General features: G+C 35.9%; 1 protein-coding gene across 1 annotated transcript in view; it reads left to right on the top strand.

Annotated features, from left to right (window-relative positions):
* PTPRM (protein tyrosine phosphatase receptor type M) overlaps positions 1-25,923 on the top strand; it is a gene marked incomplete at its 5' end in the record, with an annotated part of 332,499 nt that overhangs the window by 132,583 nt on the left and 173,993 nt on the right. The window contains 2 exons of the mRNA XM_015814271.1: positions 10,097-10,370; positions 11,339-11,375. Coding sequence (XP_015669757.1) covers positions 10,097-10,370; positions 11,339-11,375 — 311 coding nt within the window. The remainder of the gene's footprint in view (positions 1-10,096; positions 10,371-11,338; positions 11,376-25,923) is intronic.

Genomic DNA, 25,923 nt, shown 5'->3' with positions numbered 1-25,923 from the left:
ACAATAATTATCTAATTTTAAAATACTTAGAAAATTTTAAAACCAAACTTCTCACAAATACATTTATTTGTGTGTATTTTGGTAATGATAATTTGCTTCTCTTTTCATTTTCTAGAGGACATTATTTAAGAATCTGTACAATTGTAGACTTGCAATATAAATTAGAGGCTCAATTTCAGCCTAAAAAACTTGCTGAATTAGAGCTTAATATCCATACAATAACCTAAAACATAGCTGAGCAATTCTGTGATATAGAAGTGACAGAGATTTATTGAGGACTATAATTGTCATTCTTTTATGGCAGGCAAATATTCTTATTTATAGTTAAATAATTAATTTGCAGTAACTTGATGCTATATTGCATATGGCTTTTTTTTAAAAAAAAATATCTGTTACCAACTCACTCCTGTGGCAGGTTTCCATTATTAAGACCATTCTGGATAATTGATTCTGCTATTAAACTGCTTATCATTAGGAAGCTCTTCTAAAAATTCCACCAAAATATTTATTCTTGTAATTTTAAGATCATTATTCTATCTTAAATGTCTGTAGTCTTGGATGACTGAAAACTGATTTTGATTTTCTTGTACGTAGCATTCCTTCGCATATATGAAGAATGTTGCTTCCCCAGGGGCTAAACATCCAATTTCTCCCAATCTCTTCTTGCAAGACTAGTTTCCAATCCCCTGGTCATATCTATTGATCTTTTTTTGTGTCTCCTACAGTTTCTGTGAATTTTTCTTAAAATATGATGACCAAACGCACACTCAAGGCATGGTTGACCTGTGACTAGTGGATTTAAGAACACTGAACACGTATCATTGTCAAATGTCTATTGTACGTGTATTTAGGACTTGTCAAATGATACAGAAAAACACAAGTGATTGCAGCTATAAAAGGGCAGTTTTTTCAATTAGGCTTACCAACTGATGTGAGTGATAATGCATAATTCATAGCATATACTACCTAGGATTATCAATATGAAAGAAGATGCTTGTTTTACCAGATACTGACCACTATTATGTGGAAAGGTATTTCCTACAGAACATTTGGTCCTCAAATTCTAAGTAGATACTGAACGTTGCTAATCTTCAGATATATTTCATAATGCAGTAAGTTGAATGCTTCGGGGCAAGGTTATGATCACATGCTAGCCATGGTGATAGAAAAGCGACAACTTTCTAAGGAAAGCTGAAATTATGAGAGAAAAATTGGAAACAAAACAAGTGCTTTTTCCCCCTCATAATAAACTTGTTTCTGGAAGATGAAAGCGTTGAATTGTCTGATGAAAAAAATGTTATTGTTGAACATTTGAACAAATTAAATTTTGACTTCAACCTCCATAACCTGGAATATATGACTAAGCACAGCTAGGAGTGAAACCCATTTGGCATTATCACTAAAAATTATGATAATAACATTTGAAGCATGGTTGGCTGAGATAATCCAGTGCTGAGATATTATATAGCAATTCTCAAAAAATAAACATAACCACTGAGCGCATTCTGGATCAAAGTAGAAAAGATAAAACCGACCCTAGGAAATGAGGTTTTGAAAATTTCATTCCTGTTTTCTACAGGATATTTATGTGAAGCAGAATTTATTGCATTCCCAATCACAAATGTCAATCTTTCAAGCTAGGTCATAGCTTAAGATGCAGTTTTTCAAAAACATACCTTGGTTTGAAGAATTTTAAAAGCTTTTATGAAGTCAAGGCTAACATTTGACAGCATGACTACTGCAGTGCACTCTACATGGAGCTGCTCTTGAAAATTACCCAGAAGCTTCAGCTGCTGCAGAATGCAGCGACATGGGCAGTGACAAGAATGACTCAGGATGCCCATATAACATCTCTGTTTTTCAGGCTGCAGTTTGTTTCTGAATGTGATTCAACGTGCTGGTCATTATGTATACAGCCTACATGACACAGAGCCTGGTTACTTGACTCTGTCTCCTTTAATGTCCGTAGAGAGTAAGAGGATAATGACCTTGACAGAAAGAAGGAAAATCAGTTAAAGCAATGAGTAGGCAAACAATGCTTAAGCCCAAATGAAGAGGAAGAGGCATGAAATGTCTAGGGAGGCAACCCCCTAATTCACATAAATATAAAAGTGAGAAAAGGGAAATTTATTCAAACTTCCAAGATTTTATTAATATAGCAGATATTAATAAAAATAGTTTTAGGCCTAGGTAGTCCTTGGGTTTTGACAATATTTTTTTATCACTAAATAATAAATATAGTTATAAAGTTTGACATCATATGACCACATAATGTAGCAGTCCCCATTGCAACATTAACTGAAAACCAACTAGCACATTAAACAAGGACCCATACCAATGGAAGCCATCCCTATTTTGATCCTTCCCAGCCCTGAGCCTCAGTAAGGTAAGGGATTATTTCCTCTTCACCTTTCCTCATCCAGCTATCTCCTCCCCATCTCTGCCCTTTGGGATGACCTGCAAAGCAGTGTGCCTCAGTGGCAGCAGGAACACTAGAGTTGAAGTAGAAACCCAGGGCCTTCAATAATCTCAGCTGCCACCACCACCTCTCCTGGGCCTCTACTTCAGCCCCAGTTTGGTCTAGTGGTTAAGACACAGGGCTACAAAGCAAGAAACCGTGAGTCTCTTGGCCATGAAAGTCAGTTGGGTGATCCCAAGACAGTCACTCTCTCTTAGCCCAACTCACCTCACAGGCTTGTTGTTGTGGAGAAAATAGGAGGAGGAAGGAGTGTTGGATATATTCATAATTTGAGTTATTTGTAAAAATAATAAATGTGACATGCAAATAAACAAACAACTACTGCTGCCTCAAACCTCCTGCTTCTTGTCTTCCTCCTGCTGTTGTTGAGGTGTGCCTGGCCTGGCTCTATATGAAGCAGCTGCTGGTCAGACTAGTTCTTCTTTCTGAGACAGCTTGTGCTATTCCCCAAATAGTGCAGACCATTCTCATGATGCTTCATAACACCTTCAGAAAGCTGCCGAGGTCTTCTGCAGCATCACGAAAACGATGTGTGTTATTTGGAAAAGAGCAGAAGTGGTCTTTGGAAGAAGCCTCAGCAGGAGGAGCAAGATGGTAGAGATCAGGAGCAGGCTTGCAGAGTGCCCGATGTTGGGAGTAGATGGCGCTTTGTCCTGGGGGCACTGATCACAGCTTGAGGCAGTTTTCCTTGGTGGCAGTGATAAAATGACTATGTTTAAGAGAAAGAACTAGGAGTGTGCCCATCCTATCTTATCTGGTAGGATGAGTAGATGCTCTTAGTGAAAGTTGTTCCACAAATAACCTGGCTCTGTATCTTATAGGGTTTTCAAGATAATGACCAGCAATTTTTCTGGAAGGAAACTGGGAGCCAGTGCAGCTTGTACAACAAAAATGTTATATGGGCATCTCATCATTGCACTCACCACCACATTCTGGACCAGTTGTAGCTTCTAGATTGTCTTCAAGGGCAGCTCCATGTACAGAAAATTGCAGTAATCCAAATGGGAGATGACCAATCATGAGTGACCATGAGCAAGGTCTCCCGATTCAAGAAAGAGCACAATTGGTGCCACAAACAAATCTGTGCAAAGCCTCCTTTAGCCATAACTGCCACTTGCTTCTTGAACAGAAATCAACATTCTAGAAAAAAAACCCAAATTGGGCACCAGCTCAGCCCTAGGTTGTGCCAGCCTCTCCTGAGTAAAAGATGAAATATTAGGGACCATTACAACTCCTAGAATTGTCATATTGTCTCTAAAACATGGGTAATATCAGGCAAGGAAATGCCTTTAGAAAGTTAATATTGCTATGTATAAAAAAGAGCATTTTAATTTAAGTACAGAAGATACCTAGCCATTAAATCCTTCTTATGCCATATGCATATTCAAAAGGACCTTAAATTATTCTGCAGTGACACACAGAGAAGGAAGGAAGAAAGAAATATGATAAATAACCACAATCATTTTAATTAATTATTTGGTGGAAGTAGCATGTGTATGTGTATGGAAACCTGACCCTTCTCCACTCCAATCCTTGTTGAAAGGGGGACAGAATTCCAGGACGCCACCATCAATAACAGTTTAGTGAAATGAGACAGAAGAACTGCCAACCAGGGTTTGCTCACTTGGAATTCTAAGCCAGATGTAAAGATTAATAATAGGTGGCCTTTTAGGGAATTCTCAGATCCATTCTAATGTTTTACTTATTACTTTATTATCTCAAATGTCCACAACTGGTTTTTTTTTCCATTTTGCCCTTTGTTCATAATATGGGCTAGTAATTGAGTTCATATTTTTCACCCAACCTTTCAGCTATAATTAATATTTTATTATATCAGATTTTTATCACTAAATAGCCTAGCAGCAGGATATTGAGTTGCGTATATGGGTTTTTAAGTTCCAGTGACTTACTGATGCCAGGTTACTTTTCTGTAATGAGTTATGGTTGAGAGGACACAAAATGCATTTATGGTTCCCAGCTAATATTCCAAAGCAATTTATGACTGATCTTATCAAGATCACAGTCAGACCAAGAGAAATTAAAAGTAATGAAAATGGAATATTCATCAGTTGAGATCCATTTATCATATACAGTATGTGGAATGTGGTCAAAAAGGTGAAAATATATATGCAAGGCTAGTTATATCCTTTTGTATGTGTGTTGTATGTGTGTGTGTTATTCCATTTTATGAACAAAATCTGGTTAGGTCAAGTGTATCTTATGGTGAGATTAAAAAGATTTTTATTATATAGTGAAGAATAAATGCCTTACTAATATGATACATTTTAAACAAATAACTGTTGATGCTCATCTGCTTATGTAAATTAAAATGCATTTCACATACTTACTATATATTTAATAAAATCAAATTAGTTTCAAGATACTGGTACTCAAAATACAATTAAATATATTAATGAATATTATTGTGTTATATCTAGATGCAATCATAATATTCTCCGGGTCTAATAGTAATATCAGTAACTAATATTTAAAAACACAGAAAATCCACACTTTTTGTCACATAGGTTTTCTATGGAGCAGAGTCCATTTTAGACTTTTATGTTTTGTGGTAAAAGAATCTATGGCTCTTGTATTTTGTTTGTATTTTTGTATTTTAGCTACTTTGTACTCATGGTGATAAATCCTATTACATATTTCTTTTTAGTGATATGGTTTGAATGATCCATTGCTTGATTTGGTGTTCTTGCAATTTTAAGCCTGTTACAACTGACTTCAAATGGCTGATAAAACTCAATGTTTCAAACAAGGGGCAGAACTTAAATAATAAAACCAACAAAAATTATGTATCCAAACACAACATTCGTACTTCAGTAAAGACTAGTCGCCAATTGACATTTCATAAGTCTGGAATAAAAAAATGGGATTTTACACTTTACATATGTTGCATTTATTGGAACAGGAGAAGATTCAGTCTAAACTGGAGAAGCTGGGAATTTTATTTGGCCATAATATAGTCATCCTATGTTAAGACATGCTTTCTGCCTTCCTTATATGAACAGAAGACTGTTGTAGCTTCCTCTTCTGTTAAAGGCAAAATGATTAATTTTTGCCAGGTATAGTGCAGCCCAGAATAATTAAATATTAAAATGTATGTATCACATTGAGCTATGGAAATACTCTTGTATTCCACGTACTTAGCAAAAACATATTATACAGAACAGAAAGATACGCAGCTTTGAATCTCCCCAGGTTCTGCGGCAATCAAGATATAATATAAATTAGCAAGCATTTTTCTTCCCTGAGGAAGTAAATAATTGGTCTCAGTCTCATTGTAAATGCCCTCCTGACAACAGAGAGGCGAAAAAATGCCTTCACCTTCCATTGATGATCCATTTTCCTTAACAGTAGAACCATAGGGATTTTCTGTCTGTGGGCATAGGAACACTAAGAAAAGACTTTGCTTGTATCTTTTCTTGGCAGAAAATCCCCTTTGTAAATAGTAATTTAAATCTTTGGAAATATTCCTGTGAAATGGTTGGATGGTCCCAAAGAAGCTTAAAAGATTTTATTCATGCACTCATACAGACGCGCACACACACACAAACAAACACACATATAAACATGCTTTCATTCCATTTTTCCTCCTGTCGAGCTGGAAGTGTTACAGAATATCTTATCCAAGCTACTGGAGAATTTGTATTGGGTATTTCATCTTTAGAGGATGAAAATAAGCTATCTTTTATTTCCTCCTGCTCTAAGACTATATGGGCAGTTTTCCTAGCTTTATTTGTGGATTCCATTTGCAGGAAACTAGAGGAAAAATAATAATTTGGCCTACTTCAGAGATTTATAGCTCTCTCAGTTTGAATGAAAAGTATCAACTTAATTCCATTTGCTTTATGTTACATAAAGATAAAGGAAGGTGAACATGATTGGCTGTGGCATGGATAATTCTGAGGAATGCAGACCTTAGTTTACAAACCTTCCATCAACTTCCAATAAAGAATTGAGCATCATCTGTGAGAGTCAGTGTGGTGTAATAGTTAAGGGACTAGCCTAGAAACCAGGAGACTGTGAGTTCTAGTCCTGCCTTAGACATGAAAAAACATGAGCCAGCCATTCTCTTATAGTTCAGCCCACCTCACAGGGTTGTGTGGGGAAAATAGGAGGAGAAAGGAGTATTATGTATGTTCACCACCTTGAGTTACCAATAAAGTAATAAAGGTGGGATAAAAAATTAAGTAATAACATGAAATCAATAACCAACAGCTTTGAAGGCTAATTTCCTAGTACCAGGTTTGAAAGAATTATTTTAACAAGAAAACAGAATGTGTTCCTTCCAATACTGCTGAACTATAAATATAACATTTTTTATCCTTGGTCATCCTGGTTAGGATGTTGCAAAGACTTAAGAGGATAGGAAGTCTAAATGTTTATTTCTAGTCATGACAGCATTTGCTTAATCTTAAACAATCCAGTCAACTCTTTAAATCAATATTTAAAGAGGGAGGGGGAATCTACTACCCCTCCAAATAAGGGAGTATTGATTTAAAAAAAAGAGCAATTATCACTCAATAAAGATGTGAAGTGCAAAATAATAAATAAATAAAGATATGTTTGCATGGGAAAGAAAATTTCAATCAGTTGCAATTTTCTGAAAAGCAAAATGCAATTAGCAACCAACAAGCTCTATAAATCTAGATCAGGGCTACTGTTATCATTTAAAGGTAATGTAGTTGCCTCTAATAGTAGATGCCAGGGGTTGGGAAATAGATTGCCAGTATCCCTGAAGTTCATCACTCAAGTACAGTGAAGGCTACTTTCCCATCACTCTAGTTGCGTCCTTTGTGAAGGCCAGAAAGTCATTTTTCCCTTGGTCTCATGCAATCTTTCACAAGATATGCCAAATCTGGACTGTCTGAAATTCAATAAGATACTAGTGAATTAATTTCTTTTCTATGTTTATTTCCATGCTGAGATATTTTAAGTACTCATGGAGAGATATTTATTCTATATATTTACTTCATAAGGAATTAAAATTTATTAGCACACTTCTATTAGTCATAGGAAAAAGAAAGAAGTCCCTGCGGATTTTACTTCACTAGTTGTTACCAACTATAGGGTACAGTGCTCATTTCCATTTCAAGGCCATGAGCCAGTGCTGTGTGAAGACAATTCCGCGATCATGTGGCCAGCATGATGTCGCAGAGTGCTGTTTCCTCCCCACCAAAGTGATACCTATTTATCTACTCACATTTGCATGCTTTTGAACTTTACAGGTAGGCGAAGACGGGAACTCATCTCATTGCTCAAGGCTCAGGTCTCAAACCCAGGTTGTCAGCTTTCCAGCTGACAGGCCCAACGTCTTAACTACTAAGCCATCCTGCCATCCCCTATTAGTCATAAGGTCCTTTGTACTCAGTTCCCTTGAAGGTGGAAACCCCTTTTTTGTGTTAATTAGGATAAATGCTGTCAGTCATTACTGAAGTCGTATAATCTAGTCAAGGCTTTTCAACCAGTGGTATGGGTACCACCTGTGGTACATTGGCACCTGGCAGGTGGTACGCGACCATCCTAGAAAAGTGGTAGTGGGGGAGGGGAATGAGGTGAACCAGTGGCAGCACTGCACAAACCTGAGCGAGAGATGGCTGGAGCTGCAGGGCTGTCAGGGCTCAGTGGAAGCGCCAGGATCAGTGCCAGGCTCCAGCTGGAGCTCAGCGCTGATCCTGGCACTTCTGCTGAGCCCAGAAGAAGTGCCGATCAGCTGGAATGTTGCAGCATCTCCAGGGTCTTGTGATTTACATTCAGATGCTTGGCAACTGATTCATATTTATGACGGTCACAGTGTCCCAGGGTTATGTGAAGTGAACAAAGCCTGCTGCAACCACCCAGCAGACGGGGGGAATAAAAACCAAACACCCCCCACCCCACCCCTGCTGCCAATCCTCAACAGAAATGCTCACAACAATGAAAGCCTCGGACAGGAGGAAGAGCGCCACCGGGTGGGCAGGCAGGTGTCTTGCTCGGCTGTGGCTTGGGGGGCACTTTTTTCAGTGCCATTGTAACTTCGAACAGTCACTAAGCAAACTGTTGTAAGTCGAGGACTACCTGTACTTTATCACTTTTTTCCTTTTTTGGGGTGGGATCATCAAGTTTTTGACACCTTGCTAGGCGACTGGTGGTACTCGGATATTGCCATATCCTAAAAGTGGTACAATGGGTGAAAAGGTTGAAAAGTCCTGATCTAGGTGAATCTTATGTCTGACCCATTGCAATAGGTGAAATGCTAAATGTGCTAAATGAACTAGTGCAACTTTAGTCATCTGGAAAATTATTACAATGCAAATGAAATACAGAGATATGGTTCAATGGTTACCAGAGCCATATTTTCTTAATATATATCTCACCAGAAAGCATGTCCATTAATAGGATTTAAAAAGAGAGTTCACGTTATGAATGTAACTCAAAATATCTTGTAACATTCATTAACAACATGAACTCATTTGTACAGATTTAAAACTTAATTCATAGAATAGAGTGAAGTTACCACTGACCTAAGTGCTTATAAGGTGGTAATTTACATCAGGAAGACAGTCTTGTGTGAAAATAGGATAGCAGAAAGGATTTAGCAATTTTTCATTAGCACTTGGACGTTGATAAAGGGGAACAGAAAAGAGCTTTGTGACCTTTCAGTGTTTAAATTATTAAAGAGCAAATAGATTTGAGGTCTGGTTGCTTGTAGATCTAATTTGTCTTTTTAGGGAAAAGATGAAAAGGTATTTTGGGTTTGAAATTGCTTTAGTTAACTTGGTTCATTCTTTAAGGTATCTCAGGATGAATTCACATGTTTTACCTGAAGGATATTTCCCATTCAGTTTTCTACATTTTTTAAACTGGAGACTGAATCCTATAATTCAGAAAAATATGACATTGAAAGGATAACTGTATTTTTATCTACATTTTTAAGAGCAATATATCAAGTCAGTTCATGTTAAAATTTTAACAAAATCCTAATGCTCTTTATTTCAATTTTCCTAAGTCATTCAGTGTTCTGAAGCTAAATAGTTGAATACCTCATCAGCACTGTTGGTGTCTTACTTGACTATGCTTCTGGGTCAAACTATATGTTGCATTATATACTGGCTGGCATACTTCAATGCAATGCAACGCAATGCAACCTTTTGAAGAAAGATTTGAATTATTGCCTGCAGGTTGGGAGTTTCAAAACATCCTATTTTCTCATGTACAATTAACTATCTTTAAGACTAACAGAAACGTCTCTTCCTGATCAGATTTAATAAAGCTCTGCTAGTAGAGCTCATCTCTGAAAATGGGATTGGGGTTGAGGAATGAGGATAATATAGATATTCTTCATTTAGCAAACATAATTCATTTTGTCAACTCAGTCATTAAGTGAAGTGGTGGCTAAGTGAAATCATGACTGTGCTTACGATCTTATTTCAGCTGTCCTTTGCTTTACAGACCTACAAAGGACATATGGTAAATATGTCTTGTATTTTGTATTGTATGTCCATGTTGTATGTCTTAAACATATAACTATTTATCATAAATTTTAGTTCATATGATTTAAGAATTGGTTTTTTTTTAAGGATTCTAAATTAACCACATTTTTTCCTCATTTCTTGTCTATGCTAGTGTTTACCAAATAGTTGTTGAGGAAGAACGCCCTCGCAGAACCAAGAAAACCACAGAAATCCTGAAATGCTACCCTGTGCCAATTCACTTCCAGAATGCTTCAATTCTGAATTCCCAGTATTATTTTGCTGCTGAGTTTCCAGCCCACAGCATTCAAATGGCTCAGACTTTTACTATTGGTGACAACAAAACCTACAGTGGCTTTTGGAATACTCCTCTTCTTCCTCATAAAAGTTACAGCATTTATTTTCAAGCTGCCAGCAGAGCAAATGGGGTAAGCCTGCAAGCACTGCTTTAGTGTTGTATCCAGTCTATGTTGTCCTCTTTTATGTCAAAAATGGAAAGAAGTTATATCACACGTACAGTACACACATACACCTAATCTACCTATCTAATCATCATTGTTTGGAACAGAAATAAAACAGGGTAGAATTAAGTAGTTATATCAATGGAAAAAATAGGAGGAAAAAATTATTCAAAATTATCTTATTTATACTCTTTTCAGTCTCTCTTGCTAAGTGTTTCATTAGCTGCTCCATGGGTCTTTCAACTATATTATCTCACTACATCAGCCTCAATGTTATTGTTCCCTCATGATTGTGTTGATACAAACTTTTGGGTTTTTTTCCCTCAAATACTAAAACAAAAACAAACAAAACAAATTAAGCCAAAGTACAGAAATATGAAAAGGTCCCTCCTTTGCAGATCATATTTTATCTAACAGATTCTAGAATTGTTTTCCATTTTCTGGGCATACCTACAAGAGCCCTTCATCTCTTGATAAGCTTCAGTTGTTTCTCTTGACAGCAGAGAAATGTTTTCTGCCAAATACCATAATGGGCCATGTCTTACAATGCATTGATAGTGCAGAAATGTGAGATATCATTGATTTTTGTTTGCTTCCCTTACATTGTATGGTATGAACTATATAACTGACTATAAAGAAAATAAAATATCCCAAGGTCAATATATTGTCAAAAGGGGAAAAAAGTATAATGGCTAATGCTTCATTCACGTTCTACTTTTATGCTAAGTGAAGTATTGATGTTACATGTCCAAGTACATTTTCATTCATTTAATTTTAACAGGGAAATGAACTAAACTAGGCAATTGTTAAGCACGAGGATATTAAATAAAATTGTCATAACATTTGAGCATAACAGTTGTTTGAGACATGCACCCAAAAACAAACATTTTGTTATTTTCTGCAACAAATAATCATTTCTTTTTTATCTGCTATAGGAAACAAAAATTGACTGCGTCAGAGTGGCTACAAAAGGTATGCTCCTATTGTGCAGTTCTTCTAGATTTATATTATTTATACATTGTTAAATAGACTTACAACATCCTTTCATGATAATACATAAAGTACAGATTACTTTAAATGTATAAGAAATGGAAATGTTCAGTTCATTTAATATAGAAGCCATAGTCTTACAGTACATGCATTTGGTTTTTTCATTCCATTTGTGACTTTCTGATGCTGCTATTTGCCTAATGTTAAGCATTATGTATGATAAATGGATAATACATATATCTAGGATGCTAGGAATATTATTGCTTTAACAACAGCAATAAAATAATAACATAACGATGCATTTAAATTTGAAAATTAATTTTTGACAAGTTTGGTCAAATGCTAGAAAAGCTAGACTCTATCAGAAAACAGAGACTAATTCACATCATCTGGAACATTTTTAAAAAAAATAGATCTATAGAACTATAATTCCAACAAACAATTTAGGAAAAGACTTGCAAAGCTTTATGAACACTTTTTACAATAATTCCTTATACTGAGTTGCAAAGAATTTTCGTTGATTCGTGCTCCAAAATTGAAAGTTGGATTTTCAGGCATTTCCAGAGAAATGCTCTTAGGATAAATGGGATCAGAAAGCCCAAGATTGTTGTACGTGCAATTTTCTTTTTTCTTTTAACATTCTTAGCACATCTCAAACAACATTGCTGACACTAGTGCTACTTATTTTATCTATTATTATAACATATATTATTTTGGCACATTTATATGGCTGTTCCTCATTTTTGTAGAGAAATATAGGCAATTAATTGATTTGGGGTATTCTTCATGATTATATAATCCATATAAATGTTAGCACGTAGAGCACAACTGATGGTAATGAACAATAATGAAGTTTCTTCCCTATATTATTCCTAGTCAAGTGGAAGTTTGTTTAACTCCAGAGTTAAATAATTAATCAAGAAGAATAATTTGGTCCAATTTATTGTAAATGGATGAAATATTAACAATTGTCATCTGTTTTTATTTAGAAGTTATTCTGCCAATTGTTTCATCTTTTGGTAGCTGAACTTTTTTATTCCTGTGCTTATCAAAAACAAGAAGTGTTTTCTGCACTGAAATTGGTACCATAGCAACAAATAATATCAAAGTAGCCTTTCAGCGAAAGGGAAAAGATAAGATTCAGCTTTCAGTTAAAACATATGCTAGTTCACTTTATATTATAAAAGCATCCGTGTGAGTATTTTGTAAAACTTCTGAAAAGTCTGTAGAGTTCTCAGGAGTAATAGGACTGAGGTGCAATGTGCAGCACTTGTTTGGCAATTCCCTTCCAGAATGGCAATAATTAGGACAAGAACTGTTTTTAGCCATGTTTTTGAATGAAGACTAGCCCCACGTGATATCTATTTCTTGTCCTGTAGTGATTGTAATGTATATATCAGTAAATGGTGTCCCTGACCTCAGACATTACTTACATATATGAAATTGACTGAAATCTCATAAGATTCAAAGTAATTCTTCAGAAAGTATATTCTTATAGTTGGCAAATTATTTAAAATATTTTAATTGTGTTTTTAATCCTTGTGATACATTTTCACAATACAAATAATGTCTGAATAGGCATTTGATATATGGAGGTGCAGTAACACCTGATGTAGATATAATTTTTTGTGTTACAGTACAAGCATAATTTTTTACATATATCTCAGTAATAACATTTATTTTTTACTATATCCTGGTAATAAAGATTCTGACCATAACTTATTCTGCAAGGGAAACAGAAGCACGTTTTCTGGAAAGAGTGTTTATAAACAAAAAACTGGGAAAACATGAGACTTCTTCAAGAAACTTCATTTAATATGTCTTCTCCAGCTGAATTTTAAAAGGTGGTTTTATTTGCTTATAGCAAGCTGACTGCAGTGAAGATAGGATAGTTATATTATCTAGTTATACTATGACTTAAATAGAATTACATTTGAATAATAGTTTTTGATGAATAGTACAGTAATTCTCGATTTTCACTTAGTGATCAGGCTGCTTAGCATTCAAGTTGCCAGTTCCAATTGTGGTTGCTAGGCAAGGAGTACCTGTATATAAAATACTAGTTACATTTAGCTGTTGGTGGTATTTGTGTGTATGTGCACCTTTAAGTAGCAAGAACAAGTACCTGCAGTTTCTTGGCAGGATTTTTGGATGAGGTTTGCCATTGCCTCCTTTCTAGACCTGAGAGAGTTGACTGGCCCAAAGTAAACAAACCAGCTTTGTGCCTAAAGCACGACTAGAATTCACTGTCTCCCTATTTCTAGCATAGTGCCTTTATACTAAATGGGTTTTTATGTATTATTAAGATTCATTTATATGTAGGATATTAATATGGACGTATTTCTTACTTGCTAAATAAATCCTTATGCTTGTTTCTTGCACGTCATATTATTCTGCTTTTGTAAAGATGTATTAGGTTTTATTAAAAATATAATGTTGGTAGCAGAAATATTAAAGATAAGTAACCAAGTTAGCTTGAAAAATATATTTTCAGGTAGCATTTGATTTTTATCAGTTCTTGTCCCTTTCTTGCTTGCCAAAAATTCTTTTGCTTGCCAAGTGAGTGTTGTGCACTAGTCAGTTATGTTCACTTCTTTTGACTGTCTCATGCTTTTTCCCCCCTACCAAATGATTTAGGGTTAGAGTTACTTTTCTGCAACTTTAGGTATTCATGCCGTAACCACACAAAAATATTGCATCAATTGATTATGTCCATGGCAGAAAACTCTTTTTTCTACATGAGATTGGGCAAAAAAGAAACAAGATCCCTTTTGTCTTCTATATTTGATAGTTCTGGGAATCAAGGCACGGTCCTGTTCAGTGTATAAGATCAACATGCCATTAATGCTTTTGTTGAGTTTTGTTAAAATGAGGCTAGGCTAGGCTAGGCTAGGCTAGGCTAGGCTAGGCTAGGACAGGACAGGACAGGACAGGACAGGACAGGACAGGACAGGACAGGACAGGACAGGACAGGACAGGACAGAATAGAATAACAGAGTTGAAAGGGACCTTGGAGGTCTTCTAGTCCAACCTCCTGCTTAGGCAGGAAACCATAACATTTCAGACAATGGTTGTCCAATCTCTTCTTTAAAACTTCCAGTTTTGGAGCATTCACAACTTGTGGAAGCAAGTTGCTCCATTGATTAATTGTTCTAACTGTCAGGAAGTTTTTCCTTAATTCTAGGTTGCTTCTCTCCTTGATTAGTTTCCATCCATTGCTTCTTGTCCTGCCTTCTGGTGCTTTGGAGAATAGCTTGACTCCCTCTTCTTTGTGGCAACCCCTGAGATATTGGAACACTGTTATCATGTCATCCCTAGTCCTTCTTTTCATTAAAGTAGACCCAGTTCCAGCAACTGTTCTTTATATGTTTTAGCCGCTAGTCCCGTGATCATCTTTGTTGCTCTTCTCTGCACTCTTTCTATAGAGAGAGTCTCAACATCTTTTTTACATCGTAGTGACCAAAACTGGATGCAGTATTCCAAGTGTGGTCTTACCAAAGCATTGTAAAGTGGTATTAGCACTGCACGTGATCTTGATTCTATCCCTCTGTTAATGCAGCCTAGAACTGTGTTGACTTTTTATGGCAGCTGCAGCACACTGCTGGCTCATTTAAGTGATTGTCCACTAGGAGTCCAAGATCCCTCTCACAGTTACTACTATTGAGCGAGGTACCACCTGTGCATTTGGGGGTTTTTTGCCTAAATGTAGAACCTTACTTTTTTCACCATTGAATTTTATTTTGTTAGCTCCCAATCTTCAAATCTGTCAAAATCCTTCTGTATCTTAAGCCTATCTTCTGAGGTGTTGGCTATTCCTGCCAGCTTGGTGTCATTTACAAATTTGATGAGTTTCCTATCTATTCCCTCATCTAAATCATTGATGAAGATGTTGAAGAGTACTGGGCCTAAAACAGACTTGGGGTCACCCACCGCATACTTCCCTCCATGTAGATGCAGTTCCATTGAGGACGACACACTGATTTGTTGCTTGATTATCTTTTCCAGAATCTTCCCAGGGATTGAGGTCAGGCTGATAGGTCTGTAGTTTCCTGGATCTATTTTTTTCCTTTTTTTGAAGATGGGAACTACATCAGCTCTTTTCCAGTCCTCTGGTAGTTTCCTGGTGCTCTAGGATCATTGAAAGATATAGTTCAGTGGTTCTGAGATCACATCTGCCAGTTCCTTCAGAACCTTGGGATGTAATCCTTCTGGTTCTGGGGATTTGAACTCATCTAGGATGGACAGGTGCTCATTTACCATTTTATTGCATATTTTAACTTATGTTTTTAATCTGTTTTTTACGCTACTGTTTTTGATAGATTGGACTGCTTTTTTCCCTTTGTGTAAAGACGGATGCAAAAAATGAGTTAAGTAGTTCTACTTTCTCCCTGTTGCCTGTAATCTTCTTGCCACTTTCTCTCACTAATGGATCAATTGTTTTCTTGACTTTTTTCTTGTTTTTTACATGTTGAAAGAAACTTTTTTTGTTATTTTTGATTTTTGTCATAAGTCTTAAGTCATTTTGAGCCTCAGTTTTCCTCACTTCAACTTTGCAGGTTTGAGCTATTTATTGATAACCTTAGTTATGTGCCCCTCTTTCCACTTTTTATACTTGTCCTTTTTGTCTTTCAATTTATCAGAGAGTTCTTTATGCAGCCATGCTGGTTTCTTTGAGAGCTGTTATTTTTCTTCTCCATTGGTATTGTGCTAGACTGCGCTTTTATAATCTCACTTTTCAAAATTTTCCAGACTTCTTGAGTTGTTTTCCCCTTGAGTATTCTCATCCATAGAATCCTTCCCAAGCTCTCTGTAAGTTTATTGAAATCAGCTCTCTGAAAGTCCAAGACTCTAGTTTGACTTTGTTCTATTGCTTGTGCTTGCATAATGTTGAATTCCAATATTGTATGATCACTCCCCCGCAAGGTTCTTGTTAGTTCAGCACCTTATATCATTTCATCTCTCTTAATGAGAATTAAGTCCAATATGGCTGATCCCCTAGTTCCTTTTTCTACTTTTGGGGAGACAAAGTTGTCCACTACGTTTGTCAGGAACCTGTTTGATTTTGCATGTGGTGCAGAGTTTGTCTTCCACTTGATGTCAGGGTAGTTAAAGTCCCTCATTGCTATTGTGATGTGCTTCCTTCATACGTTAGTTAACTGACTAGCAAAAAGTTCATCTGTTTCCTCTGTTTGGTTGGGTGGCCTATAGTATACACCTATGGCAATGTCATTTCCCCCCCCCTTTTATATTGACCCAAATGCATTAAATCATTTTCATCATTGTTGTGCTCTATTTCTGTAGAGATGTAATTATTTCTTATATATAGTGCAGTTCCACCTCCTCTTTTATTTGGTCTGTTTCTTTTTTAAAAAAATTAATAATTTAAATCCCTCTAGCTGTATGTTCCATTTGTGGGTTTCATCCCACCAAGTTTCCATAATGGCAACAATTTCATTTCTGCCTTCATTTACTTGAATTTCTAATTCACCCTATTTATTGCTCATGCTCTTGTGCATTGGTGTATAGACATTTGATAGACTGATTAGTTCAGATTACATTTGCAGAAATAAAATATTTATGTCCCAGAATTAGAAGAAAACTCACTAACACACAAACAAGAGGTGTTTACTATCTACAGCAATGTAAGTGTAATTATCATTTAATTATAATAACTGAAGTGCTTCTATAAATACAAGATATTTAACTAAATATATAAATATATTTTTATATGCAGTAATTGCAATGCCAGAGTGCCATACCTGTCTCCTTTCATGCTTAAGAAATCAGTTATATCATAACAGGATAGAACAAGGAAATAAACAAGATGAAAAGAAGCTCCTCAAATAAATTATTACAGGTAGAGGCTACAGTGACCTCATTGAATTTGATGAGCTGTATCTGATACTGTCCTTACTTGTATATTTCTCTTGAGAAGAAAAGTGTAAATTGTACAGTCTCCAAAATTTATTTTCTGAAAATTGATAACTAAGAATTGAAGCATTAATGGATAGTGTAGAGGCACGCATGCTTTTTTGTCTCTCTAAATTATTACCATTAAAGTGGGGGGAAAAAGCAAAGGAAATGTTTCCAAATGGATTAGTTTAGTTTCATTTGGTCCATCATCGAAAGTACAAATGTGGAAATTCATTTTTTAGGAAATGCTGCTGCTTTTTTTCCCCTAGGATTGCTACACATACATAAAAGACTAATTTGAGTAAATTGAATTTATACAACTTACTGAACATTGTATTTACCTTACATTTATAGAAATATGGGCAGTCATTTCATTTACTAATTTATATTTTTATATTCTATCTTGTTTATGTTATATCTTGTTTGTCCACCAAAAAAAGTCACTCCAGGCTAGCAATAAGAATAAAAATAATAAAAATGAAACAAAAAATCCAAATGATATTATAAAACATAATAAATGTTATTGTTTTCCTCTGTATTTTAAAAATAGGTACATTAGCTTCCTAGTTCCTTCAAGCCTAAGTTGTTTCTGAGGCAGATTTTCATGGAAATAGCAATAACAAATCTTCAACTACACCAGTGGTGGCGAACCTATGGCACGGGTGCCAGAGGCGGCACTCAGAGCCCTCTCTGTGGGCACGCATGCCATCGCCCCAGTCCTAGGCCTTCAGGTGGGTTTTATAAAACCTTTTCGCTTTATGCCTCCGCCGCCGCGTGCAAAAAAAACCAAAACGGTTCAATCAGTCAATTTCAACTTCTCGCAGGGGAAAAAAAGATCTTGCAAAGTTGGAATTGATTGATTGAACTTTTTAGTCCCACCCAATCTGCCATTACCACTGAAGCCACGCCCACCCAATGGGCCATGCCCACCCAATGGGCCACACCCACCCGGCACTCGACGATGCATAAGTGGGTTTTGGGTTGCAGTTTGGGCACTCGGTCTCTAAAAGGTTCGCCATCACTGAACTACACTATCATACTTTTCCCACAGAAATAAAACCATAAATGAAAATACAGTTTTGAAATTACTGGAAGAGTTCAAACTTTGTTTTGTAATAAGAATCCATGTCAGTCGTAGAAAGAAACCTAATAATTTTCATTATATTTTATTTAAGTATTTTATCAACAGTGTTACAGAAGTTGCTACATCACAGTGTTTCAGAATTACATGGAGATATTTCAAAATATTATGAAATAGCAATATTGAACTTTAATGTCTGTACATAAGGGATAAACTCATTTCTTCATTCATTGCTACATACTAATTTTAATCAAACATCTCTGTATAAATTTAAGTTTTTATATAAACCATTCTCCCTTAATTTTTCAGGGTTTTTTTTAAGCCATGCCAGAATTCAGATATAGCACATAATAAATGCTACATCTGATATTTAAAAGTTGCTTTATACTTTCCTTTATCAAATACATTATCCATTGCATGTCTAAAAGCTTAAAAACAATTCAATATGAAGAAATTTTAAATATTCATTGCAATTACTGTATGTCTGCAATCTTTTTAAGTCATTACATTTATAAAAAAGACAATATTTTTCTGTAGCTATTAGTGTACAATCAGATTTAAACAGAAGTGCAACCTATTATCTATATAATAAATCATAATATTAGTAGTAGTAGTGGTGGTGGTGGTCGTGGTGGTGGTGTTTATATTTGTATACCACCCAATTGATAATGACTTCATTTGAGTTTCGGATTCATAGATTCATAGCTCTCTTAAAATCATTATTACAGAAACATGGCTTTTAAATTATGCCTTCTACCAATCTTATTTATAGTGGTGTTTTGAACTTTTGAGGTTATATGGGAGATGATCTATAAATTGAAAATATGAAAAATTGCCATGGAGATCATCATACAAACATTAAAATATACAGGAAAGGGGAAGACACAATATACAAAGAAAAGTGGTTAAGAAAGACATGAATTTTGCAAAATAGCCTGCACTTGTATGTACTGTATATGTAATATTGAGAACATGGCACTGAAAGAAACTTCTCCTATTGTGATCCATGCATGCATGATAAAAAAGAGTAAAATTTCAATCATCTGATCATGTCTACTGTTTTAGTTCCCCCACTTCCTGCAGGAATGTCTGCCCTCCAAAGATATACATTCATGTGTCCCTGGTGATGCTATCCAGTTTTGACAGCCCAGTTAGACATTTTATTTATTACAGGTAGTCTTTGACGTATGACAGTAATTGGAGCGGGAATGTCTGTTGCTAAACAATGCATAAAGTATGATGTCACATGAGCACATTGCTTAGTAATGGCAATGAAGGCATTCCCCATTGCCCTCATTGACTGAATTCCAATGGCCATTAGCTGAAGACCCACTCCAATCCAAGCCATTTTGGGCTTAGTGCCTCTTGAGTCCAGAATCTTGGTTCTTCCAAGGAAAAGGACTAGGTCCTCTTCAACTCCCACCAACTGCCTGCTTCCCCCATCTGTGCCTTTTGGCTGCCCTGCATACTGCTTGTGGGGCAGCAAGCAGTCCCAGGACCATGTGGCTCTGGGCCTGCTTGCCACACTTTGGCACGTGGGTTTCTTGGCATGCCTGGAAGCCTCAATTCCCATAGCAGTGTGGTATAGCGTAAAGCTGCAGTAACTCTAAGAAACCAGGACAGTCCAGCATTGCTGTGTGGTTGATGCTGATGGTATCCCAGGTAACCCCAACCCAGCCCAGCAGCATAGCACAAAGCCCCAGAAAGCCCTAGTCTGGCCCAGCAACACAGCACAAAGCCACAGCTTCCCCAGCTCAGTCCTATCTGCAGTTATCCTCGCCACTTTGCACTCCAAGGCCCCTCTGACCTGTGCTCTGCCAACCCATCTTCTTGCTCCTGCTGCTGACAAGGCATGCTCACACTGACCCTTTGTGAGACAGCTGCTGGCCATGTGAGGCCATCTTCCTCAGGTCTCAGCAGCAAACCACCGTGCACGACCTGGAAAAGAAAGCCTGGTGCCATCAGCGGCTGCCTTGCAAAGCGCCAGACCAAGCATATTTGGTCAGCAGCGAGACCAAAAAGACAATGAAGGTCTTCAGCCAGAGCATCAGAGGCCACAAAGTGCAAGGAGCCAAAAGGGCATAGATGTGGGGGGAGATTAAATGCCCCTGTGATCATAAGTGTGAATGGACTGTCAAGTACTCAAATTTTGATTACATGTCTGTGATCTGTGGGGATGCTGCAGTGATGTAACTTTGGGGAGTGGTCATAACTCCATTCAGCACATCATAACTTTGAACTGTCACTAAACAAATAGTCGCTAAGCAAGGACCACCTGTATCTGTAGGATTCAACATTTCTAACTTAAGATACAACTAAGTTTTCAAAGTGGGAGGGTGTTCACAATATTTTTTAACATAGGAAATCTACTGATTTTTTAAAAGAAATGTATATAGGATAAAGAACACTGAATTTAAGTATACTCAAATAGTAATGAACATTGGTGTAATTACTGCCTTTCTGTTGGTGTTTTAAGGAATTTTATTTATGGATTGTTCAGTTTATATTAATCCACCAGAAAATCAATTCAGTATTTCATATATATGTATTTACCTTTTCTGGTTCATTTATTTATTTGTAAACGTTATTATGGAAGAAATAGCTTTATTTGTCATTGAGTTTCTGCCTTTCTTCTGATAGTTCAATGTAGTACACATAGAGGCATTTTTAAAGTTATACAAAGAACATCAGAAGGTGGTTTACTTTGCTACAGTTCTCTATGTGATTCTGTATAACTGGATAAACAAAGATGACTAAAGAATGAATCACACTTTTAGCTATTCAGTAGACATACTGAAATTTGTGATTATCTTTTTTCAGCAGCTATGATAATAAAAAATATTGCCAGTTTATCCATGTATACTTCAGTTCACATTAACCTTTATTCACATGATTGTGTACCCAGACATTTTTCAGTTACATGAAGAAATTAATTAGTGTAAATAATTCCTAACAACTTCCTCTCTCCCTCCCTCCCTCCCTCCCTATTTCTTCCTCCCTTCTGTCAACTTCCTTCCTTCCTTCCTTCCTTCCTTCCTTCCTTCCTTCCTTCCTTCCTTCCTTCCTTCCTTCCTTCCTTCCTTCCTTCCTTCCTTCCTTCCTTCCTGAATCAAAACAATTAAAATGGAACATTTTTTTTCTTGCTAGCTTAGCTTCAGTCTGGCTTTTTTTTTCCCCATGCATGCTGACCTGGAAATCTTCCTTTGCCTTAGCTGCGATAATCGTGACTCAGCTTACAACACCATACATTCGCATCGCCCCTGCTGCAGGTGACGATCAACTAACAGGTCAGACATTCAAGTACAGACAAATCATCTTACCATTTCCATCTTTCTTTATTTTTACTTGTTTTCTTTACATCCTCATCATTCTTTGCTTGTCGCTGGTTTATTACACTGTAGAATTTTTATAACAGCTCTTACATCTGTTGATCATTTGCTAGATATTGAAAAGTTGAACACCTATTCATGGTTGCAAACAATTGGGCTGCATGTTTCATTGTATATTTGGACATTGGGTTAATTCCTTTAAAGCCTAATCTTGTAAATAATTTCATTTGCCTGACATTCCAGCAGCTTATACGTCATACATACATATACAAACTTGAAATTAAAGAACCATTCACATATTGGGGAAGTAGTTTGCTGAATTTCTTTGTTTCCAGTGTCTCTTGGAAATATGTTGGGTGGAATGGAATTTATACGAAAGAAGAATCTAATGAACAATGAAACAGAAATTATCTTTCCATTTGATTATCCATTATATTCTGTTTCATTCTCCTGACTATTAGTAGGCCCTTTCTGCAGACTCTTTGGAGGAAACTTTGGAGGAGACTTACAAAGATTAAAAAAAAAATAGGCCAGAAATTTCATACCTTTCCATTACGCGGGCAAAGGTCTATTGTAATATGTGTATATATAAAATAGGAATAGCACAGACCTAACACTGATCCAATTTGTTAGTTGCCGTTGGCTAGATTTACATATCAGACCACTATAAAATATGACTTACAAACAAAAGTAAGATGTCTAGTACAGTAAATACTATAAGTGTAGGATAGTAAAAGAAGAATCATAGACATCCAGAAGAATCCACAATGTAACATGTATCAGCTGCATCATGATTCCAATGATGTACAGCATATAGTTTATATCATGCAATAACAGTATAATTGAGTAACATCACGTCCATTCTGGCCATAGACAGAGCTAATCTTTTTCCAGAATCTCTTTTGAAACTTTCTTTTCTGTAAAAATGAAAATGCATCCCAGTTTAAAAGTTCATTAATTTCTATTTGCAGTGAATGGTATTTGCCACAGACAATGTTATGCAGTGATGCCTTTCATCACTGTTACTTTTTGCACAATTGCTTTGCAAAATGATATCCATTCAACCATCTTTCAATTATTTTTCCCCCTTCAAGCTACATGTTTGTATGTTTACACATTCAGTGATATTCCCCCAATCCTATGGGAATTGGGAACCACTGAAAATAAAAAGGGTGTTTAGGTCTTTCCTGACTTATGGAACTATAACATTTTTGTTGGGAATGTAAAATGGTGAATTATCTCAATATGTATTATCTTGAAATTACATGAGACCACAGGAACAATCCAAAACAGAGTAGTAAATATAAAGTGTCTTAAAATGCTTGCTAGCTGAAGATATTTCTTAATAAATACTAAAACTATGATATATGCTAATGTAAACATTTTCCCCTCATGTTTAAACATATATTTCTATCCTATTTGAAGGCTTTTATTATATGTTTAAATAGTAACAATACATTTATTAGTTTGCTATTTAATAAAGAATTTACAAATTATCAATTGAACTCCAACAACAATATCTGTGTTTCTTAAACTTTTTCCTTTCAAGGCCCATTTCTGCTTTTAAAAATTAAAATTGATACATTTTTAGAATGTTTATTGAATCATGTATAAATAATATTAAATCCATCAACCATTTTTCATTAAAAATCCATTATTTTTAACAAACAAACAAATATTAAGAAGAGTGACATTGTTTTAAACTTTTGCAAATATCCTCAATATCTGGCAAATAATTTTGATTTTTTCCGAGTGATCCTTGGTCTGTGCTTTAATAAAGAATGCCTTTAATAAAAAAATACCTTTCTCAACAAGAACAAGGAAAGAGGACTGCATTTGTCATGGTACTAATCATTTAGTTTTCAGTTTATATAATAAGTTCCAAATAATTTAAAGGAGTGTTTATGAAGCCTGAGTAAATTATCCAAAATTGGGTAAAAGTGGATTTTCTTTGGCTAGCGATAACACAAGCCCATTACCAATGACAATAAGGACATTTAAATAAGGACTTCCTGGTAAATGTAAAAAGACTTTCTGAAAAGCAGTTTTGAGTAACAAAGGAAAAAAGTTTGAGAGGCACTGATTTAAAGAGATGTTTGCTAAAAAAAAAAAAAAAAAACAACTACCACATATACTGGTTAAAAAACTAGCATCCTTGGTCCCTTCTCTGCTGCTTGAGAAAAAAGATTGAGGGTGTCAAAAAGAGGTAAAAGAGACAGTTAGAGAGAAAACCACTGTTATCTTTAGTCCCAACTACCACATATTCCCAAATAGAAAAATAACTCACTTCTAGATATACACAGCCTAGGTTGCCTACTTTGCAGCAAGTGAATAACATATTTGCTTTTGTATATTGCACTGTTTCCATTTAAGTTAAGTGTTCAAGTTGGAGTATTTATTTACACCCTGAAATATTTTGGCTAATTTAAAACAAATTTCCACCTTTCATAAGTAGGATGTCTGATGCCAGGTAGAAAATCATTTTACTCCACTGAAACGGCTTTTTCAGAATATATGTGCATTTGAGCAGCTATTTTCTTGCTCCAACATTCTTATTCTCTTGTTTATTAGAGTGAATTTTCTGCTTGAAGAGGTGACAGATAGCATCAATTAACTACGTGTAGTAAAACACGTTACAAATTTGGAATGTGTAAAACAGTTCATGCATGAATCATTCTTTTCATGGAACAACTGTTTTCAGCAGTTACGTTTAAAGTGAAACATGGATGTTGGGCCAGATACAGAGTGAAATGGGGCTATTTTGATCCAGATGTAGATCAAAATGCCATTGTTTCAGAGCAGTTTCTTTGGAGAATAAGAATATATAAAATCCAAGTCTGGCAGACGAAGATAGATGGTAAGAAAGGAAAATGATAGAAATATCAGGGTTGAGCAGGTTGTTGTGGTTGAACATCAGTAGTGCTATTGCTGTGGGGAAAGAGGATATGATATATATATAGCAGTCTTCTCCTGAGGGCTTTGTTTTGGTTGAAACTTGGAACAATAAAAAAATGTCTCTTTTGTTCTTTTGGGGGTCTACCAAATCATTTCCCATCCAAATCCATTCTGGGTTTGGAGTAAAAATGTATGTTCTGTTTCATGCTAAATCTAATTTTTATGCTACATGGTTTGCTCCTGGGGCATCTTTCCAGTTTTCTCATTTAAACAGCAGACTGTTAGCTGAAACTGGAAGAACTAATGTAATAGACTAATGCTGCAACAATTTTTCAGTTTTCTTACAAGATCTGAAATCATTAAGTCATAAGGTGACATAACTTTTATTAGATACCTAATCAATGTATTATTTTAATTATATCAGTGGCCTGAACTGAAGAAAAAACTATATAATATTTGTAGAATTTCTCAGAAAAACAAAAACAATTATCTGTTGCTTTAAAACAAACAAACAAAATTGCTCTACATATTGATAAAGATTGCTCTTCCATCTGCCTTTATTTCTAGTGATAGTTTAATGTATAATTGTCTGGACCTGTTTATCAGGTATATCTTCTTTTCTTTTTTGGCCATCAACTACATATAATAATAATTGGGTTTTTTTATACGGATTTAAATATTTAAATAAGCTAGGTTATTACACCTCAAACTAAATCCAGATGTCATGTTCCTGATATTAAAAATCTAGATGCCTTTAGAGACATATGTTAGATACTTGAAACCCAATAAAACATCCTAAGAAAGGATGTTAAATGTAGGCATGGCTAGTGCTAATACCGGCAGTCTGTGAGAGGGCAGGCTGCCTGAGATTAGCTAGTAACTGGGCTCACAGTGCCCTGCCCCTTTAAAACTCTGCCCAGCCATCCCAGCCACTTAGCAAAGAGCAGCTATAACAGCCCTGCAGCAAAGCAGCTGGTGTGGTATGTTGGTAGTTGTGGAGCAGTTGGCATTGAAGAGTTCTGGGAGTGAGGTTTGTAGGTATTCTCTATAGGAAATTTAAGGAGAGCTATAGTTTATTACTGATAGTAAGGAGCAGCAGTGGACATAGGGAGGGTGTGAAAGCAAACTGGGACTACTACCCAAGGGTTTTCTGGTGTGTGGGTTGCCTAAAGGCCAAGGAGGCTGGTGTGGCTCCTCTGGGGTATTGGGAGCCCATTGAATTGGATATATACAGCAGGACCCTGTGACACAGTTCTTGCATTAAGAATGAGTAATAATAATAATAATAATAATAATAATAATAATAATAATA

Source organism: Protobothrops mucrosquamatus, unplaced genomic scaffold (assembly GCF_001527695.2).
Source record: "Protobothrops mucrosquamatus isolate PMUCROS unplaced genomic scaffold, P.Mucros_1.0 scaffold233, whole genome shotgun sequence".
Taxonomy (NCBI): domain Eukaryota; kingdom Metazoa; phylum Chordata; class Lepidosauria; order Squamata; family Viperidae; genus Protobothrops; species Protobothrops mucrosquamatus.
Note: the sequence above shows the minus strand (reverse complement) of the source record. Positions and strands in the feature narration are given on the sequence as shown.